Source organism: Lates calcarifer, linkage group LG19 (genome assembly GCF_001640805.2).
Source record: "Lates calcarifer isolate ASB-BC8 linkage group LG19, TLL_Latcal_v3, whole genome shotgun sequence".
NCBI classification, from domain to species: Eukaryota; Metazoa; Chordata; class Actinopteri; family Centropomidae; genus Lates; species Lates calcarifer.
This window is the reverse complement of record NC_066851.1, coordinates 2330954-2346443: the sequence shown is the minus strand read 5'-3', so window position 1 is coordinate 2346443 and position 15490 is coordinate 2330954. Positions and strand designations below refer to the sequence as shown.

The window sequence follows — 15490 nt, the reverse complement described above, 5'->3', positions numbered from 1 at the left end:
TCACCAGCATACACAATTCTTATTGACATATGCCACTATGATATGTTGCTGTGTGATTTGTTAACAGTATGTCACTTGTGTTCTATTGACAGATACCAGTTATTACTATTGTATACAAAGGGTGTGCCAGACTTGTTTGCACCATTCTAATGATTTGCTGTTTTGGCAAGCCGTATGTTACTGTACCCATGCAGGCTATCGGTAAGATGCTAGCTAGTGTCTGCACACAGAGACATCTCTAGTGCCCCTTCAGTCACAGTACCACATGCAGCTCAGACAGGTGTGTGGCCAGAAAGGAGTTATTCTGAAAAGAGTGAAATAAGGTGTTCTAATGTAAGATCACCTACGTTTAAACAGAGTGATTCTGTGTTCCTGGATGGGTCATCCAAGGGACAGGGGAGACTGCATTTTTCTTGATGGAAAAAAATAATCAATAATTCTCTCCATTTTGAATAACTGGTACATTTTAAGGTCATGATGTCACCACAAAGCATTGGCATACCAATAATCACCAGTGGAATATGTGAATGGTCAGAATCGGGTTTATTGTGAGCATGTGTCTCTGCGTGTTTGGACTTGTTGACAGAACAATCTCAAGAAGAAGAATTAATCAAAGTACAGTAGCCAGGATGTGCTGATCTGTGGAACAAATGTGTCAAATTGGACAGTGGTATATGTTGATTGTTACGCATATTGTGTGCCACCAGTGTGTTTCCCTTTAGATAACACCTAGTGGAGTTACTGAAAAGGTTAGCTAACAGCAATCAAACTGTCATTCAACTGCAAACACATTTTCTCTTCAGTAAGTGCTGCAGAAGTGATAGTACTTTTCACAATTTTAAGTGACAAAGCTCTCCAGGGTCAAAGGAAATGATTTAAAATACACCAGTTTTCTCAGTTCATTTCAAACCTCAGAGTCTCTACAGAGTAGTAAACAAATATTGGTCATTAATACCATATTAAACAACCACGATCATGATGCTGAGAAGTTGCCACTACAGTGTTTCCCCCAGGATTTCTTCAGTGGTGCTGTTGTGCAACAGTGGAGGAATAGCTCAAGACAACCTTAGAATTGTTTTAGTATCACAGGTGTCTTCAATCAACTGACATGGAGAAAAGTACCCATTTTGGAGTTTGGTATCACTGCATGCACCACACTGAACATGGACAAGAGAAAGAAAGAAAGAGTAGTCAGAGGAGATAGTGGTGTTAAAGTTAAAAGAAAATAGAGAAAACTGTTTTTTGCTTAATTAATTTTCTGATTAGAATAAGGAGGCACAGATGTTCTGTTTTATTTGCAGAAATATCTTTGTCATGGATGTTAATGTGTTGCTAGGCAAGGGAGGTGTATATATATGTGTGTGTGTGTGTGTGTGTGTGTGTGTGTGTGTGTGTATATATATATATATAGAGGCATAGATTCATTAAAAACATTAAAAATAAGACAAAAAGAGGACATTAAAATAGCTTTTAAAAGACAAAGCAAATAAACCTACAATACATTAAATATTAAAAATAGATTACATATATATTTTGGTGTTGAGCTGCAGCAAACAATAATGTTTTAAACTTATTTAAATGAGCTGACTGTTTTGGCAGACCTCGGAAATTCAGGAAGCTTGTTCCGCAGGTGGGGGGAATAGAAACTAAAAGCTGCTTCACTTTGTTTGGGATTGATTCTGGGAACACTGGGAACAAATCTGTCCCAGGCGACCTGAGGGATCTGGATGCTTTGTAAGGTTCATCAGAGATGGATTTTAGGCCTGAGACAATGTACTGCTTCATGGACAAGTAACAGGATTTACAAATCTATCCTTTGACATATAGGAAGCCAGTGCAGTGATTTAAGGACTGGTGTGATGTGCTCTACATCATAGGTCTGTTATGCTGACATAGTAAACCAATGCTTAAGATTTCAATATTTCACAAAAATGGCTTGAGCACATATTTTATTTGCACAGATGAGCTGAAATTGTTTTATTCTTATCCTGATCACATGGGGCGCCAACCACAGGGATGCGCTGTGTTTGCACAAGATTTGGTAATATTCCCTGTGGACGTCAGTAAACAATTCACTATCATACTGTCTGTTTAATTAAGACACACAACCTGAGTAATTAATGCTAAATATGCAACTATTTTGATAAGAGATTAATCATTTCTTTATCTTATATCATTGTAAACTGAATATCTGAACTAAATATATACATTTGCACTTTTAGTTGAACACAGCAAGATATTTGAAGATGCTGAATTGGCAGACTGATAATGAAATTAATTGTTACTTGCAGCTCTAGTCTTAAAGGCTATCGTCCAAGATAGGGACTGATTGGGATTGATAGGGACAAAAATCTTTGGAATCAGTGCTTGTTTGGACTTCATCACATCACAGGTCACACTGAAGTCCACAGTCCATCAAACCACCCCGAGCTTGCATTTTCCCTACCCCAGTGTTGACAATATTTGAACCTGCCGGTGTTTGAACTGGAGTTGTTCTGTTCTCGTTTGAAATACCTCTTTGGCACTAAATATGTCAGAGGACTCACATCAGAACTGTTCATTTTGGCACAGACCAACAAATAATCAGGTTAGATTTGATTAACTGCTCGCATGAAACTCCATGGATGTGCATCAAGTTGCGTTAACCACCTAGGAGCTCCCCCGGTAATATAAGGACTTGTGCTTGCTTCATCAAGCTGACTGCTGGGATTGGTTACAGCTGCAGGACTTAGCAGTCTTCACGGTAGAGTTGTGTGGTCTGGTGGTGATTATGGGTTATGTCAAAAGTGTGTTGAAAAGCTTGTCTTACTGTAGTGATGGATCTTTCTTCCCTCTCCCCCATGTAACTCCATCAGTATCTAGCATCTGGGAACCAGCAGTACCTCGCCAGTCTCATTTAGAGCTGTTTTTGTTTTTGCAGGGCTGGAGGATCCAGTCACAGTTCCTGCCACTCCCCATTTGTGCCGAGGTAAGACGTTTTACTCATGAGTGCTGTCACAGTATAATAATCATCAGTAACAGAAACTGTCTGGCAGCCATGCTAACCTCTATCACTTACTGTATATTCATGTTGAATAAAGTGATTGTGTGAACACTCGTTACCTTATTGGAGACTCCATCCATCCATGCGTTATACAGTTTATTCTTTGGGGCTTGTTGGAAGGGATGGGCATTTGAAGAAATTCCCTTGATTGGTCAATCATTATTTTTTATACTGAAAATGCTTATGACAGAGTATAGGCTACCAAAGACAGTGTGTTTTTCCTCAGTTAAATCTTTATTCCAAGAAGAACTTCTAGTCCAACAACAATCCTCTTCAACAAAGCCTTTAAAGTTGAACTAACAGAGCAAAACAACAAAGATCTGCAGCCTCATAATAGCAGCAAGGTCCAAGGCTCTGAGCCAAACCCAACAAGTTAACAAACCAAAGCTACGGTGAGTCATTCAGACACAATACAAAAAAGTTATCAATCATATCAAACATTAACAAAATACTGAAAAAATAAAAATATAATATATAATTCTAACATTTGGCTATTTAGTGCAGACAGTTTTCCCAAAATGTAACTTGAACGAGCACACGGCATTGCAGTGTTTACAATGAGCTTTGTTATTTCTTAGCTCCAAATGGTCCCATACCAAACTTCTCTTGCTCTGTTCATCTTCACCTTTGATTTCTATAACCGCTCGAAGGCAGCTAGGTTTTCTCTGTGAATTGTTGCTGCCATGTAGTGAAAATCATGATGTTTCTTCTTGACCCACTACCCAACCATGTTGATGCAAACATATTGATAAACTTTCATAGACTTCTCTATGTCTGTGCCGTATCTTAAATTCATGGACATAACAATGCTCTGTGTTTTCTGGTTTCTCAGGTCTATTCCAATTTAAACGTGGGGGAGCATCAGGAGTTGGTTAAGAGATTTTTTATCATGAAGCCCAGATTAAGTGTCTGCTTATCCAGAAAGTCTCAATTACTACCTGTAAGTATATTTCCTAAGAAATCTGTTTGCATTATTGCCTCCTATTCTCTCCAACCATCTTCCCTTTGCCATGTTTGCTCTCAAGCTCTAAACAAGCTGTTCTCACTCCCTACTCAAACTCCACACATGTTGGTCTTTACTCTCTAAACTAACTAGTCCTGTGTAACTTCAATTAAAAGACATTTAGTCAAAGCAGACAGCTCTTAAACCAATGAAAGACCATTGTGCACTGGAAACAACATTTTCCCAGTCACTGTCTATGATCAGTTACCTGTGCCAGTACCTCTCTCTCAAGCTGTCATTGGTAGATCTGAGGAGCTTCTGCTCATCATGGCTGTGCTGATATGGTTTTTCAACTTTCAGGATGGCGAGTTCATCAACTGTTGTGTCCGTTGCCTGTATATATTAATGCAGTATCTTCATTTCTCTTGCCAGTGAACTTCTGAAAGGAGGAGGATAATGAAATGAGATAAAGTGGACGACTGGAGGAGCCCAGCCCCCTTGCCTCCACCTCTTTGAAGCATGGCAGGCTTACAGCTTGTCACCCCTGCTACATCACCCATGGGGCCTTTCTTTGGTCTGCCATGGCAGCAGGAGGCTATCCATGATAACATCTATACACCTAGGAAATATCAGGCAAGGAGTCCTCCATCCACATGGATGTGTTTATTAGCCGCTTGATGTGTTAAATATAAGTAGACCTTGTTAGTAATTTGGCAGAAAAAAGTTTTCATTGATTATTATTTGTTTTTATTGACACTTCCTTAATCAGTTCGCTGTTTGTAAACCTGGACTTTCTTCCACAGGTAGAACTTCTTGAAGCAGCTCTTGAACATAATACTATTGTCTGCTTGAATACTGGCTCAGGGAAGACCTTTATTGCAGTACTTCTAACAAAAGAGCTCTCCCACCAAATCCGTGGAAATTACCAAGGAAGTGCGAAGAGGACTGTTTTTCTGGTGAACACAGGTACTGGCAACGCACAATGTCTGCTGCTGTTTTTTTTATGTACTTTATTCTTTGTAGTTTGTTTTCAGAACTGTAAAAGACATTTTGGAAATGGCATTCATCCTCAAGTTTCATCAAACTCATTGTTTATTTCAATTCGAATGCACAGAGTTAATAGTATATGAAGCGATTACCTCTGCAAAGAGGTTACATTTTCACCCATGTCTGCTTGTTGGTTTGTTTATTAGTCAGTAAGATTATGCAACCTGAACCTAAATTAAAGTGCAGATCTTGGTTAAAGGGTCAGTTATGACAAATAAATAAATAAACAACATTATCTGACTACATCCAATTTCTCTTTATTTTTCTCTTACTGTGTCGCTGGTCTTCATCATGCAGCTTCGTCTGTCGTTCAGCAAGCAGCTGCAGTCAGGACTCACTCTGACCTCCAGGTGGGAGAGTACACAGATTTGGGGGAAACCTCAGCATGGACTGACCAACAGTGGAGTCAAGAGATAATCGAGAATCAGGTGTGCCTTTCAGTGCTTGCCCTAATAAGTTTACAGTGGTTTAATACTCAATCAATTTAAATCATATTTTCACCACATATTACCATTGTAATTACTGTTACTTTTTCTCATGCAGGTGCTGGTCATGACTTGCCACATATTCCTGCATGTTCTGAGGAATAAAATTTTACCGTTGTCTAAAATCAACTTGGTGGTTTTTGATGATTGTCACCTGGCCATCACAGACCACCCCTACTGTGAGATAATGAAGGTGAGATTGTTGTCTCAAAGGAAAAACAATCCGTTTTCTCCCAGAAATGATAAACAGTCAGGACTGACAGGCACAGGACTTGTAAATGATGTAGCTCTTCTCTCTGTGTCTCTGCAGCTGTTTGAAGGCTGTTCCTGCAGTCCTCGTATCCTGGGTCTCACAGCCTCCATTCTGAATGGAAAATGTGACCCATCAGAACTAGAGCAGAAGATCCAGAATCTGGAGAGAATCCTGAAGAGCAATGCTGAAACTGCCACCGACCTTGTCGTCCTAGACAGGTACCATAAGCCAATTTACACTCACCGAGCACTTTATTAGGAACACCATGCTAATACTGTCTATTTTCTGGTTTGGTTTTCCAGTTGAGTAGAGAGAAAACAAGAGAAAGAAGAGAAAAAAAAGAGAGAAAGGTAGATTTGACTACCGATTTAACTGCGAGCATTAAGTTAGAATTGTAATAATTCTACTGGGACAAATCCCAAATCCAGTTAAGTTGTTATTGGTCGTGTCTGTCTCTACCGGGCTCTCACGCTATGTTGCGCACTTTGGAGACAAGACACAGCATCCTATCCTGAAGATACTATATTGACACAGCAACCCCACCACTCTACAAGACCAAAACCGAAGTCTCAGGAATCACTGAGGAAAGCATTATTGACATTATATATGTCATTATGGAGCATTACAAAAAAGAAACCGAAGTAATCGACTCGTGAGGTGGCTGAAGACTCCCACCCCTACTAAACTGACGTGTTTGGTATGTCCCCCTGTTTCAGATATGCCTCTCAGCCAAGAGAAGTGGTGCTGGACTGCGGCCCCTACGTGGATAAGAGTGGTCTCTCCTCTCGTCTGCAGGCGGAGCTGGACGAAGCTCTCCACTTCCTGAATGACTGCAACATATCAGTTGCCAGAGAGGACCGTGATCCCACATTCATCTCCAAACAGGTAAGAGGAATTTACAGTACCACATCAGCCTTATTACTGTTCACAGATTGCTTCATGCCAAATCAGAGCTGCGTTAAATTACTGCTAAGGCAGTTTGGACACTTCCTGCTGCTGTCAGCGGAATTTTGTCAGCAGTGTAAGAATTGAATAAGAACTGGTTTACACAACAAGATATGGATGTATTCTACACAAGTGGATCAATTCTAAAAGTTACCAACTTTATTTATAAAGCGCTTTAAAACCCACTGAGGGACAAAGTGGTGGTACAGAAAAGATAAATACGAAAATGAATACAAATAAAACCCAAAACAATAAAATGCATAAAAAGTTAAAAATGTAAAATAAATACATAAAATACAATAGGAACACGGCTCACACAACATAACTTGTATACTACGTATACACAAAATACTAATAAAATCAGCACCTTACATGGTGTCATAAGCCAAGGAGAATATGTGGGTTTTAAGAAGAGGTCTGTTTTCTGTGCAGCGGCAAAACATTCCACAATTTTGGGGCTGCAACAGCGAAGGCACAGTCCCCTCTGTGCTTACACCTGGTTTTAGGAACCCTCAGGAGAAGCTGGTTAGCTGACCTGAGAGGACAGGTAGGGGTATAAGGGAGTAACAGCTTAGAGATGTAGGATGGCAAGACCCTTTAGATCTTTGAAAACAAATAAAAGAATTTGAAAATGGAGCCTAAAATGTGCAGGCAGCCAGTGGAGTGAGACTAACATAGGTGAAACGTGCTCATGCTTTTGTGTGCCAGTTAAAAGACATGCAGCAGCGTTCTGTATTAGCTGGAGATGAGCAACGGAGGACCACCTAACCCCCACATAAAGTGCATTACAGTAATCCAGCCGACTGGTGACAAAGGTGTGGATTACTGTCTCAAAGTGCTTCCTCTGAAGAATAAGCTTAATTTTGGCTGCCTCAACTGAGAAAAGCGTGATTTAACGACTGCCTTGATCTGACTGTTGAGCTTAAAGTCTGCATCAACTTTAACGCCTACGTTTTTAATGGTAGGCTTGACAAACTGGGCCAAGTCAAGAGGGGGGTTCATAGAGGTGCCACCAAAAACCGTTACTTCTGTCTTTTTCTCATTAAAATTAAAAAGGTTTAAAGCCATCCAGGCCTTAATGTCATCAAGACACTTGAGCAGTGCTTTGATAGATTCTTAAGAGGCATGTAAATCTGACTGGAAATGTTTGTTTTTTTTCTTTAACTTTGATTAGCGTTCTTGAAGACAAACTCCTAGAACTGTGTGAACTGTTAGCCCCATATTCCTCCAGTCTATGTAAAATATTCAATTTGTGAGTTTGGTAAAAGGTTCTCAGAAAGGTCCCTGAGGCTAAAGTGAGGGAAAAGTAAGCACACAACAAATGATCAAAATGCTGTTCACACTGTCCCTGTCCTGTCCAGGTCCTGAGTGACTGCCAGGCTGTGCTGCAGGTGCTGGGGCCCTGGTGTGCAGACAAGGCGGCAGGCATCATGGTGCGGGAGCTCCAGAAGTACATCAAACACGAGCAGGAAGAGCTCAACCGCAAGTTCCTGCTCTTCACCGACACCATCCTGCGTAAAGTGCACGCCCTCTGCGAGGAGCACTTCTCCCCTGCCTCACTGGACCTCAAGTTTGTCACCCCCAAGGTCCTCAGGCTGCTTGAGATCCTGCACGAATACAAGCCCTTCGAGCGGCAGCAGTTTGAGAGCGTGGAGTGGTACAACAACCGTAACCAGGACAACTATGTATCCTGGAGCGACTCAGAGGACGAAGATGAGGATGAGGAAGTGGAGGCCAAAGAGAGGCCTGAAGCCAACTTTCCCTCACCGTTCACCAACATCCTGTGTGGGATCATCTTTGTGGAGAGACGTTACACAGCTGTTGTCCTCAATCGGTAGGGTTACATCTTCATAATGTTTGTACTCTGGCCAATCGATTTCTATGACCTTAGACCAATTTTAAATTTTGGAAATGGAAATTCTATGATTTCCATGTATTATGCACAATAAATTACCTACAATAATTCTCACATTTGCACATTTGTATTAGGGCTGCATGATTCTGGAAAAAATCATGATTCTCTCTCACAATTTTTTTCAATACGTTTATTGCACTCATTTACCAGATACACATGCAAACAGAAAATATAATGGTGCTTGGTATGTGACAGGCACATCAACTTTCAACAACAAACACAGAATCCTCCTGTTTTTATGTAACAGCCTCCTGAGCCTGGCACTGAACAGAAAAACAATCAACTTCACTCTCCTGTTGTCTCTTACTCGGTAGTGCTGCCACAATGGTAAAACACCGCTTGCAATGGATGTGACTTGACCTGCGTTTTGTCTGAAACCATGCACACCACAGAATGTGAATTTTTTCAGCACGAGCACAGCAGGGGTAGTTAGATTCCTCATCTTGTTCTGGCCGCCATTAGTGGGGTTGTCTTCTGGATTCATTTTGCAGTTTTTATGTGTCCTAACACTTCTGGCCTCATGCTGTCATTAGCCAGTGTCACTCGCTCTCTGGGTTTATTTCTGTTTCTGCTGCTCTGAATCATGTAGTGCAACGGTGCATTGTCATTTGCTCAGGGAGAAGATATAAATGTTTGTTTTGATGCAGCTGGTGTCCCTGGTGAAAATGCAGCAGAATGGTCACTTAGAAATGAGATTGCGTAGAGCTATGAATCGAGTTTGTGATTTTATTACAATTAATTGTGCAGCCCTAGTTTATATACAGCAGGACTTGGTGATGATTGAGTGTATCTTATGTATTGTCTTATCAACCGTTAATGGGAGTGCACAGCTTTTCAATTTCTTCCAGTTAACACCATCACAGTTTCCAAATTCTGTAGCTCTTCCAGGTTTTTCATCACCATACAAACTCCAAGTGTCTCCATGTGTAGTTATGTAAAGAGTTATGTTTTTTACTTACTTGCTGGCTTTTAATGTGTAGTAAATGGCTCTTGTCTGTTGTGTTGCCACCTTCAGCTGTGACTAGGCAATTTTGTGCATTTTCTTAGCTTATAGTTGAATATGTTAACAATTTTTGGTAAATCATCAGCAAAAATAAATAAATAAATAAAAACATCTATAAGATACGAAAAATCTTTCTAAAACAATAAGGTTCTCACTTGAAAAAGCCACTCTTGTCCACCTGTCCTTATTCAGTAAATGGCACAACAGTAACTGCCATTTTTACACAAGGCAGATCAAACTAAACTATTTTTTTAACATAAATAATGCTCTGAATGTCTCCACAATTAACTTATGCAGCCAGTTCAGGACTCTGGAGTGAGTTTTTAGTGCAAAAATACTCTTTAAGTTCAGAGACCATATTAAGCCAAACCCGTTTTTTACATACATATAAAGTGCTCTGTATTAATGTGTAAAAGGAAAATGAAAAAATTATCTGAGTCAGACTCCAAACCTTGAACCTTGTTGGTGAAAGTAGCTGTGCCTTGAACCCGTCTTTCTTTCTTTGTACCACTTCTCGATATGGATAGTAATTGTACCCCTTGAGGGGATGTGATGGCCTGATTCAGTGTAGTTCAGTAGCTCATGATATCACTCGCCACATATCAGCATCATGTTCTTTCCCACCATAGAGCAAATCCTCTGAGTTATTTCTCTGCACACTCATCACTGCAGCTTCTCTTAGCTAACTCAGATGTGATAGTTTGTTGAGAAGACAACATTCCACTCCTTCCATTCCTCCTTGCACTGCAACCGTCAGGTGCTGACTTTTCAGGAGGTACAACATTCACAATGTACTGGAGCTGTATTTGAGAACGGCATAGTAATATTTACATTGCGCATTGTCCTCTGCCTGCTTCGTCTTGCCTCGTTTTTCTGACCAGTTGATTTCTTCCTCCGCTGTTATGTTAGTAGTTTGGGTGAAGTACACCCTCTGCTGGTATAAAAGGTAACTACACAGCACTTGTCTTGAGCTCTGGAGAAATGGTACAGAAATGAAATGAAATATATATTGTCAGGCTCTCCCGGTTAAAAGAACCAAATTGAATTCAAACTTCTCCTGTTTACCTTCAAGGCCATCCACAACCTTGCCCCACACACATTACCACCCCACCCCGCTCCTTCAGATCTTCTCTGGGCCCTCTGCCCGCCCCAGCTCTGGAACTCTCTGCCACCAGCCCTCCGAAACATCGACTCTTCTTCTCCGCTCACTATCTGTTTACGATGGGTATGGCCCTACTCACTGTAACCATTGTAACTGCAACTGCACTGTCCTACATTTCTTTTATTGTATGTTGATTTTATTCCATTGTTTTATTGATTATTGAGTGTTGTACAGTGTCCTCGAGTGTCTAGAAAGGCGCTTATAAATAAAATGTATTATTATTATTGATTAATACATTTTTTAATAAGTTAAAGGTTGAAGTAGTTAAAGTAGTATCATTAATGTCCCTAGCTGACATAGGGACTAGTCAGAAGTCAATGTGCTGCCCTGGCTTCCCTGACATTGTTGTGGTAAGAAGTGGTAAGGTTTGGGTTGTGTATAATGAGTAGTGAGTGATTTTGGACACAGCCTAGATTGTGTGCTACATACGTGACTTTGGTATGTGAAATGCACCAACACGTCATCATGCTGTTACATCGTTGAGGTCGTTATATGAAGCTTTTCTTTGTGTAAAAATTGGAACCAGTATTATTGTGAATGATATGATATGACACAGCCCTAATATGCAGGGTATTTTACATGATGTTTTAGAATAACGACTGTGTTTCCACAGTTGTTCCACTGCAGCTGAGAGAAAACTCTAATGTCCCCTGTGTGTTATCATTGACATACACTCTGTGTTTGTTCCTCAGTCTTATCAAAGAAGCGGGGAAACAGGACCCAGAGCTGGCTTACATCAGCAGCAACTTCATTACCGGCCACAGCATTGGCAAAAACCAGCCACGGAACAAACAGATGGAAGTGGAGTTCAGGAAACAAGAGGAGGTACGCACACCATGTGGAAATAACATTCACATGAATATCCATGTTCATGTTTCACAATCTCCTTTGCTCTGAATTTTGCTGGTGCGGCTTGTTCACATTGGTTCATAGATTGTGTTCTTAGAGTGATAGTCCAACAAAAACCCCCTGTCTGTATTTTATTAACAGAGAAACTGCCGCTGAGGTCGAACATTTAATCATCTTTATAAAAAAAATATATAGCAATTTGAAAGAGTGCAATTTACAAATTTCATCAGCTGTAAATTGAAATAGAACTGACATAATTAACAGTATTTAAACAGGCTGTAGCAAATCAGAAGGTGAAGCTGGAGACTGCTGATTTCACTGGCTATAATAACTGTCAGTGGCCAATTTACTGAGATGTACTTCACCTTAATTCTGTCAGTTGATGAATCAACAAAAAGAACTCTTGGTGCTCGACGTCAAATCACTTTCTTACTGGTGGCTAAGAATTGCAGGTAACTCTTCAGTTATTATGTGTTACTGAATTATAGCAGAATTATCTGGTAACTTTTAAACACATCATATTGTTTTAATCTTATCACGTTAAAAGCTTGGAAAATCGGGAACTGTGGATATTTGTGGCTGTGAAGCATTCAGGACTGCAGCCAAGGTACAGAGCTGTCAACATTAGGGGTCACTGGTCCAATATCAAATATTTTCTAGACGTGACTTACCAGCAATTTAGTCATTTTTACCGTAACTGCAACTATGCAGCTAATGTCACTATAATATCTTAATAAATGTGGACTGAACTGATCATTTGTTCTGTAGAACACAAGGTAAGTTTACTTGAAAGTTGACTTTTCTTTAACTTTCCTTTGCGAAGGTTTAACAACAAGCAAATGTAATATTTTATCTGATTGTATTAATGAAGACACAAGCCATTCCTTAAATGACAGTTTGAGTCAAGAAGACCAACAAATACGTCAGAGGTGAGGTTGTCAGACAAACCACTGATAAAACAATGCAGAGGGGGGGTGTTCCAGTGGTCACAAATGTTATCTAAACAGGCTGCTGTTTTTCTCACACAGGTTCTCCGCAAATTCCGGGCTCATGAAACCAACCTGCTTATCGCCACCAGCATTGTGGAGGAGGGCGTGGATATTCCAAAGTGTAACCTGGTGGTGCGGTTTGACCTGCCCACAGAGTACAGGTCCTATGTACAGTCCAAAGGCAGAGCTCGGGCACCTGTCTCCAACTACATCATGTTAGCTGACAGTGAGAGGACCAAAGCCTTCGAGGAAGACCTCACTACCTATAAGGCCATAGAGAAGGTAACATTTACTTGTTTTAGTGAGTTGTTAAGTATTTGAATAATGTCAGGAGCAATTTAGAAGTCAGTTTCTGTCTCACCAATGTTATGTTAGTAGAAATAGTATAATAGTGGAAAGTGAGGCAGAGTGGGGTAATGATGATAATCATTTTACTTTTGTGCAGATCTTGAGGAACAAGTGTTCCAAATCAGTGGAAGTGAGTGAGTTTGAGGTGGAGCAGGTACTGGATGATGACAACATCCTCCCGCCCTACGTGCTTCGATCTGAGGATGGAGGTCCCCGGGTCACCATTAACACAGCCATTGGACACATTAACAGGTATGGTGATGTCTTCCTTGAAGTCATGAAATCCTCAGTTCACAAAGAAAATAACATGAGGACATTAGCTTTCAGCACAGCGTTTTGTAATGTCCTTTTTACTGTCATGCTCAGGTATTGTGCTCGGTTGCCCAGTGACCCATTCACCCACTTAGCACCCAAATGTAAAACTTTGGAAACACAGGATGGACGCTTCCAGTCCACACTCTACTTACCCATCAACTCCCCTCTGCGAGTTCCTGTTAAGGTGAGAAAGAACATACACAATTTAACATAATTTTGGTAATGTGTCCTGAATGTTAAGAGTGAATCTTTGTCACTTCAGGTTCTTTCATTTTATGGATGTGTCATTGTCTTCACAGGGTCCTGCAATGAACTGTGCCAGACTGGCAGAGAAAGCTGTTGCACTAGTATGCTGTGAGAAACTCCATAAAATAGGTAAAACCAGAACTGAGACTTTGTAGTGCATGATTAGGAATATTTACCGTACTTCTATAGAACCCCCCCCCCCCCCCCCCACTCCAATCATCTGTTTTAGCTTGTTTATCTTGCTCCCTTTCTTCCCAGGTGAGCTGGATGATCACCTGATGCCAGTGGGGAAGGAGACGGTTAAGTATGAGGAGGAGCTGGACCTTCATGATGAGGAGGAGACCAGCGTCCCGGGCCGGCCTGGCTCTACCAAGAGGAGACAGTGCTACCCTAAAGCCGTAAGAAAGTCATTTGTTAGGTCTCATCTATTGCAGTTAGAGTTACCCGACTCTCATTGGATACTGGATGTTAGGTGTTAGGAACTGACTGCATCTGGAATACTGCTGTAGAATTGTGTAAATAGTGTCTTACCTTCCTTCTGTCCTCTCCAGATACCAGAGTGTCTGCGGGACAGTTATGCTGTACCGGAGCAGACTTACTATCTATATGTGATTGGGATGGTCCTCACCACCCCTCTCCCTGATGAACTCAACTTCCGCAGAAGGAAGCTCTACCCACCGGAGGACACCACCAGGTGCTTCGGCATCTTGACTGCCAAACCCATACCTCGAGTAAGTCACAGAGTTGAAACCTTCCTCCAGTCTAAAATGTTATATGGAAATATTCTTTCATTCATCATCAAAAACAGACATGGATCCAGCCCTTTCCTCTCATCATGGATTGTAACTGGTGCCTTCCCTCTGTCCAGATCCCCCATTTCCCAGTGTACACCCGCTCGGGTGAGGTGACCATCTCCATCGAGCTACAGAAGTCTGGCTTCACTCTCACCGCCGCCCAGCTCGACCTCATCACCCGCCTGCACCAGTACATCTTTTCCCACATCCTCCGCCTGGAGAAACCTGCACTGGAGTTCAAGCCCATGTTGGCTGACTCAGCATACTGCGTTCTACCTCTGAATGTTGGTGAGTAGAGCTGCGCTCAGTCAAGCTCGATGGATTATTTCCCAGATGTATGTATGATGGAGATGCTTCACCTTGTCTATTCATTACTGATTACGTTCTTCTTATTTCCCTCTCTATTCTGGCTCATTGCTTTGTTCAGTTGGGGACTCCAACACACTCGATATGGACTTTAAGTTTATGGAGGACATAGAGAAGTCTGAGGCCCGCACTGGCATTCCTACCACTCAGTACACCAAGCAGAACCCCTTCACCTTTAAGCTGGAGGACTACCAGGATGCCGTCATCATTCCAAGGTACCACTGCACCGTATGATAACTACAGTTACGTTTACTGAGAAGTGGTTGGTATCAGATACAGTAAGAAGTGGTCAAAGTGTATAAAATGTATCTGATGTATGGCATTGTTCCTCCTCCCAGGTATCGTAACTTTGACCAGCCTCATCGTTTCTACGTCGCTGATGTATACACAGACCTGACGCCACTCAGCAAGTTTCCTTCACCTGAATATGAGACGTTTGCTGAGTACTACAAAACCAAGTACAACCTGGACCTGTCCAACCTGAACCAGCCGCTCCTGGATGTAGACCACACCTCATCCAGGTCAGCAGCACGGGGATCATCACTACTGGACTCCACTGACAAAAACAGTCATTTTACAGAGCAGAACACAGGAGCAGCTGGAATACTGCTGCCTTGATCTGTTAGTTTGTTTGTGTTATTAACAAACTTTTTACTTCTGTGAAGGATCTGAATATCTCTTCCACTTATGAAAGTCACACAGTAACACAAATAAACTAACTGATGGAGGCAGCAGTATTCCAACAACTCCAGTGTTCTCCTCTGTAAAATGACTGTAATTATCAGTG

General features: G+C 41.3%; 1 protein-coding gene across 1 annotated transcript in view; it reads left to right on the top strand.

The window, feature by feature from the left end:
- The window catches only part of dicer1 (dicer 1, ribonuclease type III), a 38823-nt gene that overhangs the window by 1809 nt on the left and 21524 nt on the right, over positions 1-15490 (top strand). The window contains 19 exon segments of the mRNA XM_018697701.2: positions 2921-2968; positions 3876-3983; positions 4419-4619; positions 4790-4952; positions 5331-5461; positions 5577-5711; positions 5829-5989; positions 6488-6656; positions 8078-8550; positions 11489-11621; positions 12674-12916; positions 13080-13234; positions 13349-13481; positions 13597-13672; positions 13802-13941; positions 14095-14274; positions 14412-14625; positions 14765-14918; positions 15042-15224. Coding sequence (XP_018553217.2) covers positions 4506-4619; positions 4790-4952; positions 5331-5461; positions 5577-5711; positions 5829-5989; positions 6488-6656; positions 8078-8550; positions 11489-11621; positions 12674-12916; positions 13080-13234; positions 13349-13481; positions 13597-13672; positions 13802-13941; positions 14095-14274; positions 14412-14625; positions 14765-14918; positions 15042-15224 — 2957 coding nt within the window. The 5' untranslated portion in view covers positions 2921-2968; positions 3876-3983; positions 4419-4505.